This window comes from Pseudopipra pipra, chromosome 2, assembly GCF_036250125.1.
Source record: "Pseudopipra pipra isolate bDixPip1 chromosome 2, bDixPip1.hap1, whole genome shotgun sequence".
In the NCBI taxonomy this organism is placed as follows: Eukaryota; Metazoa; Chordata; class Aves; order Passeriformes; family Pipridae; genus Pseudopipra; species Pseudopipra pipra.
The window spans coordinates 109,445,676-109,466,076 of NC_087550.1; the positions used below are offsets into that span (position 1 = coordinate 109,445,676).

The following is a 20,401-nucleotide window of genomic DNA, read 5'->3' on the forward strand; positions in this document are numbered from 1 at the left end:
TCCTTTTAGGAATTGTAACCCTCATTAGGGAATAGGATGATTTAGATTTTCTGTCGTCATAAACCCTTCCATTCTCCCCTCAAAAGAAAACACAGCCATTGAAAGGAGTTGTTTCTAATCACTTCAATCAGTTACAGGTCACAGTTTCTTGATGAAAAATTACTTTCAAGTACCGGTTACAAAAGCATGTCTCAAATACGAGGTCTTTAATTTTATTATAATTAGAAGTGTTGGTATGCCACCACAGGGCCAAGTTCAAGAGCAGCAGAGTAGTGCATTTATGCACAGCTGAAGAGGAAGTGTAAGGCACTGCTCATTGTGTAGCTGATACACAATGAATGCAAGAGGAGGAGAAGTAATCCACTGTAAATGGATGGAAACCAGGGAAATACACATTTATGAAGTGAAGACACTTGGGAAACATACCCATGGAGATATTGCAGAAAAGTGTTGGCCAAGAACCTGCAGAAATCACAGTCCTCAACCAAAACATCAATTGACAAAGTCAATGAACAGATGAAGCCAAGCAAAGTCAAGCTAAAAATTAAGAATGAGAAGTTTTGTAGTGACAGTGTGCCAGCTGACTGAGGCAAGGTTTCAGCTATGAAAGGCATATTTGTTTAGAAAGGGTGATTAACCAGTGCAACCACACTGCCAAGAGCAGTAATGCACACTGTGTTTGCTGCTGTCTTTCTGGGTGTCTTTCCGAGAGCTACACTTCAGCCAAGCAGAAGTTACTGAGATCAACCATGTGGTATGTATGTAAAATGTAATGATCTGGTTTTAATAGGAGGTCAGGCGGAATGATCTAAGGGTTATCCCTGGTCTTAAATTCTCTGCCTTACACAGAAAGAGGCTGACAGAGCTCAGGAAAAGAACACAGTGCTGCTGTGAGCCCCCTTCTTGCACTTATAATTCAGATCTGCGTGCCTCAACTCAGAAGAAAAGTGAAGAGTGTACTAAGAACACAATTTCAGCGTCAGAGATTCTCTGCGAATGTTGGTGACTGGACACTGATGACTCGAAGCAAAGAGTCCAGAACTTACTGAAATTACTGAAGGCATCCCTTGAAGTGGAACCTATTGAAAGGCTTTTATTTAGTTAAAAAATGAATAAACATCACTGTGAAACTTCTCTCCACGTATAGAGGACATCACTGGAAACTGAGAGCAGATATTTGTCAATAATACCTTGGTGAAACAGAGAACCCAGACCAGCAACTATTTAGTAACTGTTCTGTCTTCTCCACCATCATATCATCTTATTTAACCCACAATTTAGGGAGAAGATAACAGTATTTTTCTTCACAAATTATATACATCCAGCCTGTATTTTTGGTAGTCAACCACAGCTCAGAAAAATCTGATCTTCCCCCTTAGAAGAACTGTATGTGCTTTTTTTCTAAAAGAGAGCATGTTATACAGTACCAATGCAACTCAATTATTTAGACAGGCAGACGTGGAACACATGGCCTTTGTGAGAGGTCTAATTCACACTTAAGACAAAAACCGTGTTCTACAGCTCAAGCAAGTCTCTTTCTCTTTTTCAACATCTTTAAAACATTTTTACCTATTTTCAGTATTAAAAGTATAGCCTTTTCCCATAAAATATTATAAGAGAATAACTACCCATGCTACAAAGACAACACAAGGTTCTCAGGACATTTAGACTCAACAAATATTACAGAGGCCTGTTGTGAGCTATGTATAGCTAGAAAAATCAAATTTAATCTGCCACTCTGTCAGGCTGCATTCCAAAGCCATTTTATCACTGCAACGAGTACCAAGATATTTATCTTTCCTGGCTAGGTTAATCTTGTGTTCCATAATTATCATGACTGCCATAAACACATTCAGTTCTGTTCCTGTATTTGTGAATGTTGCCAATTTGAGGAGAAACTGGGCTTAAAGAGAGTCACTTTTATTTACTTTCAACTTAAAGGCAACAGCAGAAATCAAGAAGTATATTGCATTGGAGATTGTGTTTATCATTAGTCTTGTGATAATGGCTTTCCAGTTAATTTTTTACCCTCAAACTAATTTGAAATCATTACAAGGCTACCACATTTACAGAATTCTAGAGGAAATGGTTAGAGAGTACTATGAATATAGTTGGTTGGCAGTATCTGTTTGTTTGTGAACCTGTGGCACACACACACACACACACACACACACACACACACAAACATAAGTTTTGATGAATTTTCCAGAGTGCTCTCTTGGGATTCCACACACACATTTCCCATTTCCTTTGATCATATGATAAATCCTTAAGATGCAGCATGTTTCAGGAGTCTGCAGGCCTGGCAACTTCACCATCCTCCTGTGCAACACAGCCATAAAGAGTTTCCAGTTCCAGATTTGGCTCATTTGGAGTTGGCATGGCTCTCTTCACTGCACACTGTAGTTGTGCCCTACAGCAGTGGAAAACATGGTCAGCCAGGGATCTTTCCTGCTAGACATACTGCCATGCCTATTGCAGATTATTAGCACCATTCCTACTAACATCTGCTCTCCTGCTGTTTTGAGTAGGAGAAGACAAATAGCACCTCTGTCCCTGCTTTCAATGACAACAACCATGCAAAATTCAAGCCTCAGAAAAACTGGGAAGAGAGAGAAAACAGGGAAAGAACATGACTATGCCTGGGGACCCTGAAGGCTTCTATGTACTTGTGAAAGGCCAATCAAGATTAAACCTTAAACTGTTCCTTGTCAAAACTCAGAGTATAATGTATGGAGCTCTAACAAAAGATTGTAAGGTTTTACTTAGAGGGTTGAGCATATCCTTTAATTCAGAGGATGCAAAAGTTGGAGCAAAAACCAGACTGCAGAAAGCCCTAGGTTTCGATTGCCTTTAGCTTGTAGGAACTTGGCATCTCTCACTGCATCATGTTAGAAGAATGAAGGTGAAGACAAGAGGCTTTATCTAAACTTAGCAGAAATGAGCTACATTAATGCAACCCAAGCACAGGCCAAAGCTAAACAAATTAGTAAGGCTCTAGCCAGTTTGTATTCACAGGGTCAGCAAAGGTATATGGAGTAGCAGAGAAGCAGCAGACTTTCCAGATCTTTCCTCTCTCCCTTTTTAATTCAATATTCTAGAAGGACATGAGAAAATACAAAACCAGACAGAAATTCTGTTTCTCTGGCTTTCTTCACTGGCTTATTGAACTTCCTTGTGCTGTTTCCATTTCTAGAACAGGGATTATAACGTTCCTACCCATCTCTGTATCGTTACGTTCAAAATTCACCCATGATTGCAAATCACCGAGAGTCCTTCAGAGATGAAATTCTGACATAATATGAAATACAACTGTCTCATTAGAAGAGGGAATACATGTACATATAATAGCTTTGTACGTATTAATGTTTCTTTATTTCAGTTTCCCCATATTCCCAAAATTTCCATAAAAGTCTACACGTCCCTGGAAGTGTTTAAGGCCGTGTTATATTGGGCTTTGAACAATCTGATCTAGTGGAAGGTGTCTTTGTCCATAGTAGGACAGTTGGAACTAGATGACCTTCAAGGTCCCTTCCAACCCAAAGCATTCTATGATTCTATAAAAGAGAAATTTCTACTTTTCTAGCAAGTTTAGACAAGCTTCACAGAACTTCACATGAGGAGAATAAATTGGAGGCTGTAAATCCATGATCCTAGGGGGAGATTGAGATAGTCTAACTTGCAGATTTCTGGGGCTACATCACTGGAAAATCAAAATGTACTTAAAGAGCATCACAGGTGAAGTGGATAAAGTCACTTTTTGCTTCTGCTGCAGAAGTGACAATATGCCAAAGTGAAGCAAAAACCCAGAGCCTCAAGCTTCATTAGCATAAGTAACAGCAGATTAAGCTGGGAGAATATGCCACAATGACCCACAAGTTCCCCAGCTGTACTAAAAGTATCTACACAGAAGCAGACAAGGCATCCTCCAAATGTAGGGAAAAAAAACCCACTAAGTCTTAGGGAATATAAATCCAAGGAAACCTTCTTTCTCTTTTTAAAAACTGCTCTTTGTAACTTGAGAATTCATAATAAAATGACTACTTCTATATGTGACAACATGCAAGAAAGCTCAAAATACTGGAGGGCCAAGGAATATGCTGAGCTAGAGAGAGCTGTCTTTGCTAGAGAGGGTCCTCTTGGAGGGGTAATTCTAGCCAGGTTTCCAGCAACTGTGGCAAGGGCTGATGAGCAGGAGAAGGTGGTTCAGTATGCAACAGAAATTACACAAACCTGAAATAAATCCAAGATCTAAGGAATGATTGAGTTTCAACAATTATATTAATAACAAAGTGGGTGGGCTGTAGAGACTGGTCAATTTTACATAATGTTAAACACTACCACAGCTATTGAGTAAGGCTGGGAGGTGACCAAGACCACATACACTGGTTATTTTTCAGTTTAAGCATATCTGACAGAAGAGTCAATGTGATACACACAGTTCAAAGTGGCAGCAACATACCTGTCCTGTTTGTTTTGCATGGTTTGAATCTGATCTTGCACAACTTCAGGCAGGATGATAGTGGCATGCAAAACAGGTTGATGTGATGCATGAAATACGTATGTCACTTTAGTTTTTACCTGAGAGCTTCAACTGCCAAACAATTTCTTTAACATCTCTGGAGAATGATATGCATTAAATTTAATGTAATTATTAACTACTGGCACCTTCAATCTTGAATATTACCTACAGGCATCATAAAATACAATGCATAAAACAAATAAAAAAAGGAATCAAAGTGCATGGAAGATGTAGCAAATTGTAAATATTAAAAATTAAAAATAGGTGAAAATAACAAGAAAGACAAGAACAAAAGAAATGCATTACTTTAAAAAATGTTAAGCAATGATTAATAAAATTAAAACATAATTGTACCAACATAAAGAAAACTGATTTAATTTAATAATTTTATAAAGACCATGGGACCATTAAATAACTATGTTATACAAGCCCTAGAAAGAAAGTGTTCCTAAGGTTAAGAATGGTTCTCCTTTCTCTAGGAACTGCTTTTCAGTTTCCCTGGATATATTCTTTTTCATGTATTTCTGGAGACCTGATAAAGGAAGAAGCCTACTTGTCCTATTATACTCATTATAACATTAATTCACTGGAAAAAGCCAAGTATTCCACCAGTCATGTCTATAAATCTTTGAGACAGAGGATCTAGGAAGTGAACTTAATAGTTCTAACACTGTTAAGTTACAGCCAAGCAAGGTTACAACTCGGGATGAAATTTGGGATGGGGACTCTTCCCCTGTAAACCCCAATCTCTTTTATGCTCCCAAACAGACCTGAGCAGAGAGCACAGTTTTCCAGTGATGTACCTGATGACCTTCAGACTCTGAGCATGAGAGGCAAGGCTGCTTCATAGAGTGCTCTGTATATAGCGCTCTGTAACATTTTCAGCAATCATATGCACGTGTTTCAGTGTGGTGCAGCATCTCCCTGTCTAGGAATGGTTTCCTGTCAATATTCTTTCTCTGTTCAACTCCCCACATATAATCATGCAGTGTTTCCCAACACTATAAAACCTGAATTCTGAGGACTGTTCCCCTGGAGGACATGTAACGCTCAGTGTTCAGAAACACAGAATAAAATACTTGAGTAGGTAAAAAGGAAACAATTACTTCTCTTAATTATTTTATGCAAGGTTTTTCTCTCTCTTCTTATCCACTCTCTGGAGGGGGGAAAGTTCAATTACTCTCATGCTGTTTACTTTCCAGGGTTAACAACATTTCCTTTAATATTAAACTTCAGACTTGATCTTAAATGACTGTAAATAGGATTACAAAGGAGCAAATCTTTGAGGGCTCAAATCTCCATTTTTTTTCTCTGAGCTGAACGCACATACCATGGAGCACCATTCTGTGAATCACTTGAAATGCATGGAGAAAAACAGACATTTTCGAAAAATACACAAGAAAGTGTTCTTTGGTGTGTTATTTAGACTCAAGTAACTTTTCTCTCCCTCTCTACTCTTAAGGGACTCGTTGTTTTTCAACTACTGATTACAAAAAGAAATAAAACCTTTTTATTTTTAGGCGTGTCTACTCCACCCTTGCTTCTTCTGCCAGGAAAAAAAATATCTCACTGCTTCAGACCTGTTCTGACTTAACCAAGAAGGTCTTTAAAGCCCTATGCTACTCTTGAAATAGTAGTAGTATCAATATTAGCAATCAAAGTGTTCAATACCACAACCTGGTAGAAATACAGTATCAAAAAATCTGAAAGAACAAGTCAAAGTTGAGGAAACTACAGTAATGTGAGAATGTAATTAATGAAATTAATCCTGATTCAAGTATAGATGAGCTTTCTCTTATTGAATTTTTAAGTTTTGTAATAATTCACTACAAATCTTTCACATTGTTCTTGAACAATGGAGATCATTACTTACTACAAGGATTTGGACTATTCCAGACTACTTGCAAGTACTATTAGCAAGACAAATTACTTACAGGTGCAAAGCAACATGCCAGAATGTGGAAAGAAACATCACAAATCTAATCTAAAAATGCATCTGCAATGAAGATGAACATTTTATTCCAGTAATGGGTTGGGGTAATTTCATTTTTTTGGTTACAAGGAGAGAAAGTACTGCCAGGCTTCCATAAATATGCTTTGACTGACCTCCAGAAGCAATAGATGAAGACATGAACCCTGTACTTCCTAACCAGTTTGCTACATCCTTCCCAACTCCATTTTACTGAAGATAGGAGGGATATCCAAGAAAAGGCAGATTTCCATGAGTGTCTCCACTCAACCCTAACATTCAGCTTGATGTCTAACCCTGTTCTTTAACTCATGCATAAAGAAGCCAGAAATGACAACCCCCTCACAAATTTTGACAAGTAGACCAAAACCCCTAGTGGCTTGCTCTACAGTCCAAAGACCAACAAATAAATAAAAATAAATAACAAAAACTGCCTTGCTCCCAACAAAAGATTTATGGCTCCTTACATTTCCCAACTCCTTTACATTTCTGTTAGGACTTCCTTTTGAAGGTCTACAACTCCAATGATTAAAATGAGGCTTTTCCTATTTTTCACTGAAATCTTGGAACTCCAGCAGTTTTGCACACAGAAAGGAGACTGGTGCTGTTAGTTTGTCAATGTCTGAAGCTTAGATGGCCAGTAGTGGGAAACAAAGCTTTTTAATTCTAAGCCACAGGCTTGAAATCAATAATGAATAAGATGGTGCTGAGGCAATGCCCCCTCATTTTCATTTTCATCTTTCATTTTCTTTTCAAGTTTAAATGAGTTTGTCTTGAGATGTCATTGACACAAGACTCCAGCTGGGTGCTCCAAAGTGGCTCCTAACATAACATACCTCTGAGCAGACTCCATCTCACCTCCACTCACTCTTCAAGCTTACAACCTTCCTTTTACAGACAACACTTTTACTGAACAAGTGCATTGGTTCAAACTTAGATTATGTTAGCAATGGTAGAAGAGGAATCCAACCTCCAGAATACAGTCTGTTACTTCAGACAGCTTCCAAAATCCCAGAAATGACAACTTGCTCTTCCCCAATCTGATTTCAGCCCAATATGACAGTTCTTGACACTTTCTCAACTTGAAGACACAAACTATTTTTCCTTCCCTGATTATCTCAGAATGATGAAACAACTCAAATGCTGTAACAGCTTCTCTTTTTCCCCTCCAAACTCCACTATGAACAGATAACATCTGTACAAGCAATGTGTTGTGAAATGCCACAGACACCCATTTGAGTAGCATTTTTTTAAGGACATAACCTATGTTTTTTGTCATTATTTTTAAGGCATATCTTTTTAATAAAACTTTCTCCTTTTTTTAACCCTTTTGAATGAGTAGCCTGTCACAACCACAGCACCATATCTCTTTCTTTTTTAAGTAGTTAAAAGCAAAGAAACATTTTTGGAATTGGTTAAACTCAAGTTTTGATCATGTATTATGAGGACAGCCAAGGAAAAATTCTGATACATACAATCCCTCTCTAGTACACAAAAATATTAGCAAAGCAAGGCACTCTTGATGTTGCTCAAATATAATTCCTCATGCTCTTAATCTTATCTCAGGTGTGCACAACTGACAGCAGCTTTAAACTACTAATACTGCCTTTTGCATATTTTAATCTGCCTTTTTAGGGCAAGTCCAGGATAAATATCTCTATAATGACTCATTGCTTCAAACAGAGGGAGGTTTAATTTTACATACTTTCTTGTTTTATCAAATATCAGCTGTTTCACACCCATCCATTCTAATATTCGTTATCCCTTAAAATGACCAAACATGAGTCATTATGTCCTGTCAATTTGGAAAGATCAGCTGGAATAATCCTGTCTGATCTCACTGTGGTAGGTCGACCTTGGCCAGCAGCCAGACACCCACCCAGCCATAACAGAACAGGAGGAGAAAATAGGATGCAAATTCTTGTGTTAAGATAAAGACAGAGAGATGACTTAACAGTTACTGTCATGGACAAGACAGAGTGAACTTGGGGAAAATTTATTTAAATTATTGCAAATTAATGTAGATTTGGACAGAAAAAAAAAAAAAAAACCACAAAGACAAAATGATTGAAATGGCCTGCTCCCCATGTCCCTTCTTTCCCCAGGCTCTTCTTCACTCCCAACTCCTTTCCCATCATTCTCACTATGCGAGACACAGGGTGTTGGTCAATGGGGACTGTGCTCAGTCCATAACAACTCCTCTCTGCTGCTCCATCCTCTTCACACTTTTCCCCTGATCCAACTTGGGTCCTCTCATAGGTTGCAGCTCTTCAGGAACTATCCACTCCTGTGTAGGCTCTTCACAGGCTGCAACTTACTTTAGGGCACATCCACGTGCTCTGACATGGTGTCCTACATGGACTGCTCCAGCATGGTCTGCTCCAAGGGCTGAAGAAGTATCTCTGCTCCAGTACCTGGAGCACCTCCTCCTCTCCTTCTCTGACCTTGGTGTTTCAGAGTGTTTTCCCCTCAGTTGCTGTAGGGCAGTGTTTCTTCCTTTCTTAAACAGGCTTTTCCTGAGGCACCACCATCTGGGCTGTGGGACTCGGCTGTGCCCTGCAGTGGATCCACTGGAGCTGGCTGGAATCAGATGTATCACCCAGAGGACAGCCCCTGGCCTTTTCTCATGAAGTCCACAGCCCTTCCTCTGGAGTCCATCAACCTCACCACCTATACCAAATACAGCCCTTTAGAAAAGAGGCATCAGCACCCTCAAAACATCTCTCCATTGTTCTCTCTCTGCCTCTGCATCCGGGAGAGTGCTGATGTGGGTGAGCCTAATGCTTCCCAGTCCCATACTTATGCTGGGGGCACACAGACTTTCTTTTCCCATCTTGTCAATGCAGCTCTGTCCAGCACTATTAATATGGATTTATTTTTCCTTTAAACTAACTTGAGGCAACTGGGATCTAATAAAATCCCAGAGAAAGAAATAAAACTGACAATTTCAGCATTGATACACCTCTCCTCAATGGTTTCATTGTGTTTTCTCATATTTCTACAACTCCAGAAAACTACTCTGCAACACAAACCACATACCTTGGGTTTTCTCCTCTGAATTATAATAATGCTTACAACTGTTTCGAGATGGTTGTTTGCTCAGGCAAAAGCTATTCTCTCTATTATTGACCTGGCAGATACCAACAAGTTACATGAAACAACAGCAGAATAAGTTAGTCCTCTGAACTGACACCTCTGCGTTTCCCACATCTAATTGACTAGCTCATATTTTCTGTCTTTCAATGTGGGTGCATCTTCTCACTCTCAGTTTCAGTGTCTCTATTGATGTACAGGCTGTGGAGGATTCCCAATAACATGCCTATCTCTGGCTCACACACGAAGTGCAACAACTAATACGGTACCTCTGTGTTTCCATGGTGTCTCAGAATCATCAATGGGTGGTTTGTCCCTGTGCAATACAATTATCATTCAGTGTAAAATCCTCACGTTGTGTCTCAGTAACAAGAAGGCCACAAAATGCAATTCCATTTCTGCTTGGGGTATATAATAGCTTCACAGCTGGCCAAGGCTTACAGCCATCATTCTGTGACTGGTTTTCAGGATACAAAGCAGACCTTTCACATTGATTACATATTGTTCCCTAGAGCAAAGAAGTCCCCTTTCTCTACGCTTTATCACTTGCCACATACACTGATATCACAAAATAAATAATAAAGCGTTCACATTAAATAATAATAAATTAATAAGTGTTCTGCTCCCTAGGCTTAGGCAAATTTATAGAACTGCGAGATACATGTAGCCCGACAGAGCTGCTTGGGCTGCTGTTTATTTGATGGGTCAGCCAGGTCACACAGAATCTCATACTAAATACCAGTTTCACTAAGGACTCGTTAAGGAAAAATTCATTTGCTTATTGCCAGAGGAATAACTGTAATTGGTACTCTTCAGCAGCACACCACTTCCCTCCAGTTACAGGACCTTTATTATCTGCACTAACAACTGGCTAATGCTGATGATTCAAAGTCACATTTAGGCTCACATAGTTTAACAAACAGTACCTGTAAGAAAAGTGTAGGATTAGATATTATGACAGACAATGAGGTATTACTGCTTAAAGCATTTTTAACTTGCAAAAAGTACTTAACAGAAGACTAGGTTCTGTAAATGAAGCAAATCATATTTGACCTTGGACATTCTGAGGGCATATGATGGTGCTGGTTTTACTTTGCATATGGATCTCAAGTATGTCAAGAATTTTGAATTCCTGCCTCCTCATTACATCCTTAAATAAGTAGCCTGAGAATCTCCTCATAACCCTAAACTGTCTTAGTAGTTGTTTGATCTTTGTTCAGATTGCATCATAACTAATCGCTTACCTAATCCTCATTATTTCTGAAGTTTTAAAAAGTAACACAACCTGGGAATAAATATAATTAGTTACTGGGATTTGCCAAAATCTGTAACATACTTTTTCTTCTTGGCTTCTGCAGAAGTATCTGAAGAGACACATGCATACAAAGATTTAATTACAGAATCAACTGGACTAGCAATTCATTTTGCTGTTTTTGCTAAGTACCAAATTCATTCGTAAGATAAAAATCCCTTGTGCCTTTCAGTAGTCTAAAACAAGGCCACTAAGAAATGAGAAGTCAGTAATTTTACTATTAGTTTGAGAGTCATCACAGACATTGAACCATAAACATCCTAAATTTCTTAATTACCTTAACATCAAACTTCACTCACTAATTATTTCAATGGCACCAAAACTATTTCACCAAATCATCCATCTTAAAAGATTCTTCCCATTATGGCTCAGAAAAATATAGATATAACATTTTCCATACACATGCAGTTGTTTAACACCTTTACTTTTCTGCCTTGTTACCAAACCTGATCCAGTTACAATTAAGGGCCTGCAATAATTACTGAAGACAACAGGTAAGGTTGATGAAGGATGCACTGATGAACACATCAGTTGCCTTACCAACACTGAAAGAAAAGCAGCCTGGGACTGCAAAGTGAAAAGTCTGTTTTTTGACAAAAACCTTCATTTAAACAAATCATTGAAATTCCAGCTTGTCATTTGAAAAAGTTGTCTTTGTACCCAGGGATATTTGTTAAGTACCATTTGGGACCATTAACATCTATCTTACAGGGGAATTCCCACTATTAATGGTATTTTGTACTAAGAGGAAATAAAGATGTGTTAAATATGAGCGTACTGTGGGAATACATCAGTGAATTTTGTTATATAAAAAAAGAGAAAATGATGAACTTTTTGCAAGTATTTGTGCTTTATTTGTTGCAAAAGTAAACGTGACCTGCATAATAGCTATAAAAAGATAGCAGGCTGCTCATAAAAAGTAAGTCTACAGAAAACAGCATGGGGTGGTTTTATTTAGTGTGGCTTTTAAATTTCAGGGAAACAGATCAATATAAGTGATCAGAAGTGAATGCTAAAAGAAGTTGACCCTATAAAAGGAATTCTGCATGCTCTTTATTCCTAAGCATCAGAAGGACACAAAAAAGGTGAAGGTGAAACTAGATATGGGTTAAGAAAACACGAGTTTCAAGTAGCTTAATTTTTGTACAAATTTTGCTTTAACTTTTTCTGATCTTTCTTTTTCCTCAGTTGTGGCAAGTCATGGGCAGGAGGGAAGAGAGTGGAAGGAAAAAAAAAAAGAAAAAAAAAAAAGAAGAGTCTTTTTAAGCATTGGTCAAACCCAAAAGTATGTGTTGGACCATTTCAGTATCTTCAGTTTCTGTATCATCAAGCAAGTCAAAGTCCTGGTTGCGCTGTGTGCAGTATCTTCAGGGATATGTAAATGGAAGAGACACCTTGTAAAGAATGGCGTTGTAATGTAAAACATTCAGCTGGGTAACTCGAGGATAATAATGAAAAAAACTGTGTGACTAATCTTGATTTACTTCACTGTTTTTCCTTTTTTTAAGACTAAGATACATTCTAAAGATAACAAAAGCTAAAGAAACTGCAGTGCAGATGGAGATTCCTGATTTTTGTGAGCAGGTGCATCTTGCATCCTTACTCTGATGAACAGATGCTCAGACCATAAATAAGAAGTTTAAAAAAAAAGATGCAGGCAAAATTATTGTTACTTCCGTTCTTCCATTTCTAGTACAGTCGTGATTTCTCTTCTTTCACCTCTCCATTTTAGCTCCACCTCTGTCATTATTCTATCACTTGGTCTATCATGTTCAGGACATTTCTGCAAGGACTTCACAAGTACTGCACTCGTAACCTCAGTGCTGCAGTGAATCTCTTGGACATTCTGGAACTAGTGACAGAGAGAAGAGAAGATGCAAGACCAGCCATACTTTGCAGTTTAAGGAATCACAGAATAGTTTGAGTTGGAAGGGACCTTTTAAGGTCACCTATTCTAACCTCCCTGCCACATCTTCAACTAGATCAGGTTGTTTAGAGTCCTGTCCAACTCAACCTCGAATGTTGCCAAGGATGGGACATCCACCACCTTTCTGGAAAACCTGTTCCCGTGTTTTACCACCCTCACTGTAAAAAACTCCTTTCTTATATTTAATCTAAACATTCCCTCCTTTAGTTTAAAACCATTCCCTCTTGTCCTATCACTTACATAGCCTTGTCAAATGTTTCTCTCCAGCCTTCTTGTAAGGCCCCTTTAAGTACTGAAAGGCTTCTATATGGCCTCCCCAGTGTCTTCTCCTCTCCTGGCTGAACAATCCCAACTCTCTCAGCCTGTCCTTGTAGGAAAGGTGCTTCAACCCTTGGATCATCTTCATGGACCTCCTCTGGACCTGCTCCAACAGGCCCATGTCTTTTTTGTGTGGAGGCCCCAGACCTATACCCTGTACTCCAAGTGGGGTGTCACAAGGGCAAAATAAAGGGGGAGAATCACCCCCCTCAACCTGCTGGCCATGCTGCTTTTGTTGTGGCCCAGGATACAATTGGCTTTCTGGGCTGTGAGTGAACATTGCCAGGTTATGCCCAGCCTCTCATCCACCATCACCCCCAAGGCCCTCCTGGCAGGGTTGCTCTTGATCTGTTCATTCCCCAGCCTGGATTGACAGCTGACCCAGGCACATTTGGCTTTGCTGGACCACACCAGGTTCCCATGACCCCACTTCTTGAGCTTGTCCACATCCCTCTGGAAGGCATCCTGTCCTTCAGCCGTATCAACTGCGCCACTCGGCTTGGTGTTGTCACCAAGGAGATGGGCTGTGAGATTCAGTGGAGCAGGAAGCTGAAGGATTTCTTGTTATTTCCAATTCAAACACAGTAATATTCTGGTCTTATTTTTCCAGAGTGAGAAGGTGAAGCAAGAAAATACCAGCCTTCAGAAAATTCTCCAACATTTCTCTAGATGCCTTTCTAAACAAAAGACAGCAACTAGTTGTGTCTGGGTAGTTCAGACAGATCATCTTTCCCCTGCCCTTTACTCCTTTGAGTATTATACAGAAATTTAACACGGTACTTAGCAACAACCAGCAGCTCCTGGAAATCTCAACATTTCCTATAGAAGTTAAAATATGATTTCAGGGACAAGTGGTTTAATATTCTGAAAAAAAAACCCAACAGCTCCTATCTGGGATGAAGAGAAAGGATATCCTTCAGCATTTATTATCAAATATAATGCCCCCAAATTTTTAGCAATTTTAATTCTGTTACACAGTAAGAATAAATTAATAACCCACAGAATTTGAATTCTGGCTTTTGAAGGACAAAAATATTTTCTTCTTTGCTAATAGACTTAATTTATTAACATATTTTGCATATAAGTAATATATCTTTGTAGAATTTTCTGGCAGTACATAACCAAACGCTCAGTAATATCCCTTGGATAACTTGACTCCCATGTGTACCTTTCCTTATGCTTTTTTTTCAAGATGAATACCATTTACTCATCAAATGACCATCTCATGGAACACCTGAAGACCCTTCATTCCCACCTTATGTGCTGTTTTCTCTCCTCCTGTCCTCTTCCTCATTCTAGTGGATTTTAAAATGGACGGATTTTAACGATAGAGAGAAGGAGGAGCACATCTCCTTTTTCTTCTGGCTGAGCTCCTCATGACCCTTACCCAAGATTGTCAGACATTTCCCCACACTGTGAGTATTTCTCAACTATAATTTTGATCTTGTTCAGGAGGAACCACAAACTGAGTGAAGCAGCAGGTGACTAGCATCAGAAAGGCAAGAGCTGCCACACTACAGACATCTTGCTGTTGTCAGAAGGAACATTCAGGACACAGCAGGATGAGGTCATTTAAAGCAAGAATCTTGGGGTGCTAGTTGACAAAACTATAGAAGCAGATATGGAAGTACTGACACCATAACATATTTTAAAAGCCCGGTTTCTGGTTGAGACTATCCATTAAATAAAAAATATTAACAATTAATCATGGTCTAGCCTCAATAAAATATTAAATGATTTGTAAAACTAATGAACTTTGTCTCCACCATAGCTGATCACCTCTCATGCTTGTGCTGTTGATCTCATAATCAAAAAGGTCTTTTAAGGTTGACAATGCAGCACTGCTTTCCTGCAAGACTCCTCCATTGTGTCCATACACAATTTGGTTTTGTGTAGAACAGGACCATTCTAACCATGTCAGTACTAAAATTTTAAGTTTCTAACATTCAAAAAGGTCAGTCTGCAGGCTTCTAGATTTTGTTACTCCTGGAGCATCAGGCTGCTGTCATTTCCCTCTTGTGCAAGTTTTTATCACTGACTTGAGTATCTCCCTACCCTAATTCCCTTTTACTGCTATAAGAACAAGACACTGATTGAACTTGCAGGTGCTTCAATCAACAGAGGTTGATGGGAATTGTTCTGCCAGTCTGCCCCAAGCCCATATCCTTAATCTCTGTGTTTGCCTGTCCCTTACCTTGTACTCATCTCATATTTCTTATTTATTCCCCGTTTTTTACTCTTTCAGTTCCTGTACCTAAGTATCAGCATATATCCTGATTTCTGTCTTTTCTTTGCTGAATTAATATATGCACCATATCTAAGGTACATATCAGTAAATCTGTGTGGAAGTGAGTGTATTTTTCATATGCTGTCACACTGCCTAGGACTACAGATTTCTTACCCTTGACTAGGATTAATAACTGGAATCATGTGAAGGAGCACATACAATCTTAATTATCTCTGGCCAACATGTGAGTGACAACTTTCTTTGCCCTTGCACACCTTTCAGATCACCCTCCCAAGAAAAGGTTTGAAAACATCGGTCCCATATCTAAATATAAAGTGAAAGATGTCAGCTCTATAAATTACCTCAGGAAGACAGACTGGAAAGAGGATTTAAATGTAAGGACGAGAGAAAATCTATGTGGATCAGACTAAAGATGTACATACACAACTGGATATCTGCATGTATCTACAGTGGAAACATCTACTGCCTCTTATTGCTGCTTCTATTTTCTATTTCTATTTCCATTCTTTTTCTTCCCAGACCTCTTTATTGAATGTAGAAGTTTTTTCCTTATTATTATTTTTCATATTTGACTACAAGCTTTTAAGATAATAAAAGGAAAGGGAAATGAAGAAATGGTTTCCTCTAGTCTCACCAGATCTAGACTCTCATGGCTAAGTTTCAACTCAATTCTTAACATTTAAAATTGTTATTTTTATTAATAATCGTTATAGACAGGGGCTTGCTCATTAGACAGGCCTGTATTACTGTGGCTCTATTTATAATCAACAGCTAGCTCCACCTAGTGTCGTCTTACTTCATCAGCGAAAGAGAAAGCTAAAACCAAATACTAGAGATAAACCAGAAACAAACTATAAAATCACTTGTCAGTTGGATGATGACCACAGACAGCATGCAGTTACAATTTCTGGCATCACGGGGAAAAGGCCATTTTAAGTAACTACTGTATGATGATTTCCAGCAAGCACTCTTGAGAAAAGAGACTAGCAGCTTCAGGAGTATAAATATCATATATGCAATATAAAACAGTTTTACTACTACCCTGAAAAGGAGAATGGCACTTAAGCTGCTTATAGGGGTTATTCTCTCTATGGTTTCATTGATCAACAACAACAAATTATTGTTAAATTTAACTGAACTTCCATGAAATTAAATAATATTTTTTTTTACTGTCATCAAAACTATAGAACTATTTTTGGCTATACATACCCCACAGTGATCCTCTCCGTTAGTAAGTACATCTCCCTTTCTGGCAGTTACAAAATAATTTAAAATGCCTCACAGAGATGATCAAAGCAGGGAAATGTTCAAACTAGCAAATAGTATATCAGTTTTACTGATCCTTACCTTCAAACTTTCTAAAGGCCGGTTCACTGCTGCGTATCTAGAAACATCTATCTTTCTAAAACTGTAACAGCTTCACTCAGCAACATTTAGTGTTTAATAGCCTGATTCCCTTTTGACAAGACAACATAGAGTACAGCCAACAACGTAATTTAAGATAAATTCAGAAAAGTGAATATCCAGTGTGACAAGAGATTTCTTGATCATATCCTTGGAAAAAAATATAGACCTAATGAAGAATAAAGTTTACATAAAATAAATAATTTTGTAAAGCCAAATAATCCAAATAATTTAACATAATCATCACCTGTGAGCTATCGAGCAGTGTTTGAGAGGTTGTTAAACCTGCAAATAGGAAGGAAAGAGAATGCCTTACATTTAGAAAGCAATACTTCTTACATCGAGGGTGATCCACTCTGATAGAGCTGACGTCTGTTTTAAACCTGTTCAAATCACCTGTTCAGAGCTGCTTAGCAGTTTCACCCTAGTGGTGATAAAATATATTTCAATATGTACAGTATACACTTAATGACTGTTCACTCTGACTGAGAGAGGGTATATATGTTGTGGGGGGAGAGGTGGACAGGAGGAAGGAACAAATATTAAGACAATACCTACACCAAAGCAAACACCTGTACATTTTCTCAAACTCTCTCAAAATAGTCAGTTGAAAGTTATGCTTGTGACCCATCTAGTTCAAAGTATTCACAGCTAAATTTAATTATTATATGAAAACCTCACAGTACAACACATTAACATGAATTTAATAAAATGCACACAAAAATGCTCTCTGATGTTTCAAAAATAAGAGAATACTCCAGTTCTCAACAGTTTAGCAGTTACTGTCATTTCTCATTAACAGCTTTCAAAATCCTGTCTGAAACAAGCTGATACAGAGAAATTAAGAACAGTAATCAAGCGAGAAATGATAGACCAGCTGGGTAGGCATCAAGTTGGCAAAACGTGAATACAGTTCAATAGCTGAAACAGATGCTGAAGTTGTTGAGAAACCCTGCAGGAGATATTGATGTATTTTCTTTATATAATACTGAACAACCGGATAAATGTCAAGAGCTAAAAACTGATGGGGAATAAAACCTGTCATAAAAACTAACTGTAAAGCAGGGACCTGCAATAATATCTTTTCATTATACCAAAACATTCAGTACATGCACATTCATATCCTTGGGATTCCTCAATATACCTATAGGTCAGAGCTTGCTAGTGAATCCGAGAGAGCTTTTCCTAGTCTTCTTTCACATTTGTTTGTTCCTATCTACCTGAGGTTTCACAGACTTAGAAAAGACTTTATTCTTCAGTCTCATCCTAGCACGACACTCTCTTTCAAGCAAGCAATTTCCCGAGCTTGGAGGTGAGCAGCAAAGAAAGAGTAACACAAGCATAAATGAAACTGCAAAACCCATTTTGCACGAGGAATGTTGTTTTCAGAGTTTCAAGATCTCAGCAACAAATCCTCTGCCATCGGCGACAGCTCATTCTAGCATATGCTTTGTCATGGTCAGTTTCTAATTACATTCATAATGATGCAATAGCTTTGATAATCCTACCTTCCATGCCAGCTGCTTTTCTTGTCACTCCATCATGCCAATAAGTTGGCTGCCGTAACAAATCAAGATAGTGCAAAACAGCATCTTTCCCCTGCATCTGTCATCTTCCTGAAAGCATTCTATTACTGCCGACTGCTGGGAACCAGAAAGTCTATTTGAATTCCAGCAGCTCCCCTTTCGCATGATTCAAGTTAGGTTAGGTGGGCATGCCTAACATGATTCTCTCCATCATTTATTATGCAGCTGCTACACCGTCGGTGTGGTAACCACTCTGACTTTATCTGATACGTCAGTCTTGCAAACCTCTACCTCCGTGCAAGCCCACAAGCCACAGAAGCATCTTGCATTTAATGAGAATTCTCCCTGCCTAAAGAGAGTGCATCTGCAAATCTGTTTCAAATCCTGCTGCTTGTATTGTCCTCTAAGGCTGATGTGAATGTTTGAAGATTTTTTTCTTTTATTCTTGCATTTTGTCTCTTCAGAAAGCACAGCTCTTCATGCACGCTTGAATTATGCACGCTCCAGCTAAACGTTTGCTGATTTCTGTCCAACCAAACAGCACCTTCCCGTTGAAACTCTCTGCTCGAAAGCTACTTCTGAATAACAGTGCTGTGCGTTCAGGCTCTCAACTCTGTTTCATTTTGAACATGCCTTTTATAGCTACACCTCAACAAATACATTTACTTCTTTTCATGCAATGAATGGCTGTCTAATGAGGGAACTGCACATTTTTAAGCAATTTATCTAAGCCTGTTTGTAGGTGACACTTGCTTTTTGTGCTTTATACATTTTAACAGTAAGTGGATAGCTCCGTTAGAGCATCTTGATATTCTTAAAGTGGTAAGAACACCCCCATAAGCTGCGTTTTGCCAGCCTGTGGAGGACACTCTCGAATGACAGAGTTTGCCTAACTGCTTTTGAGTATTGTGAATTAAAGGGATAGGGTTGTTTTGTTGTCTTTCTATTTATATTTTCTGTTGAGTGGGGGAAAAACAGGCTTGCGTCAGTGATTTCAAAAGAGTATTAATAGAAATTGACATATACACATCAATCATCTCCAAGTTAAATTAGCTGCGTCTCCTCCCACCCCTTCTGCCTGCAGTTCAGAGTCAAGGCATTTCATCTCTAATACGTCTGCTTGCTCATAAGCTGAATAAACATCCTCAACCCCACACTGCAAAGTTTGAATACCTGAGAGAGAAAAAAGGGACAATTTAACAGAGGCAGCTGCCCGGCTAAAACTGGATAGTTAAGGGAGGTGAGTTAAGATGGTGAGGGAGAGCAAGGACTGTCCCTGGAGTAATACCTCCTTCCTCAGCCTTTGCACAATGGCAAAGGACAGAGGAAGGGGGAAAAGGGCAGAGTCCCCCAGAAAAAGCTTTTCTTTGTGGCAGTTAGCCAGCTTAGCATCAGTCACCAGTTCTCATACTCCCAGCTCAAAAGGCTCACAGGGTTTTACCTAAGCCTCAATTCTTTACTCAGATAATGAACTTCTCTGTGGTTTGCAATCTCCCCCACCTCGATGGTCCCTTCCTCCCCCATAATTTCCTAATTTCAGTTAAGTTCCTGAAGCTCTTGGCTATGAACAAGAAACCCAAAAACATGAGCTCATGGGAGCTCTGAGTCACAGAAAGTAAAGGGGGAGGGGAGGGTGGGCAGAGTGAAACAAAAAAATCCCAAACAAACCAACAAAGAAACAACCAAACAAATAAACCAAACCAGGAAAAAAGGTAAGAGAGTTTCCTACTTTGGAAAAAAAATAGAAATAAAGAATCAGGACATCTGATATCTTCCTCTAGGCCTCCCACAGGGGTTTATCAGTGGGTGGACTGACGGGCACGTCCCTGTTTGCCCTCTGCATAGCCCCAACCTGGGGGCTACAGACAGGGTCCCTGGGCAGAGGGACAGGCTGGTGCCAGGGTTGCTGAGTATGAGAGAGCTTCCAACCCTGCTGGGAGAGATCCAACTCCCTGCTCTCACTCACACTGAAATGGCACAGCTGACACCTGAATGAGCTAACATGGCACGGCGCGGTTTATATTTGATACTGTATTTATTCCTAGCATGCTGCCAGAAAACGCCTTTTTAGAGATTTCATGT

At 39.0% G+C, this 20,401-nt stretch overlaps 1 protein-coding gene across 13 annotated transcripts in view; it reads right to left on the reverse strand.

Moving 5' to 3' along the window:
- The window catches only part of DMD (dystrophin), a 1,059,271-nt gene extending 1,040,512 nt beyond the window's left edge, over positions 1-18,759 (reverse strand). For 4 of the 13 annotated variants that reach the window (XM_064646824.1, XM_064646821.1, XM_064646817.1 and 1 more), the window contains exon 1: positions 18,302-18,755. In XM_064646824.1, coding sequence (XP_064502894.1) covers positions 18,302-18,398 — 97 coding nt within the window. In that variant the 5' untranslated portion in view covers positions 18,399-18,755. Of the gene's footprint in view, positions 1-18,301 lie in introns of all 13 variants that reach the window. The other 9 variants (XM_064646822.1, XM_064646818.1, XM_064646815.1 and 6 more) reach the window with 4 other exon arrangements.
- Positions 18,760-20,401: the final 1,642 nt, after the last annotated feature.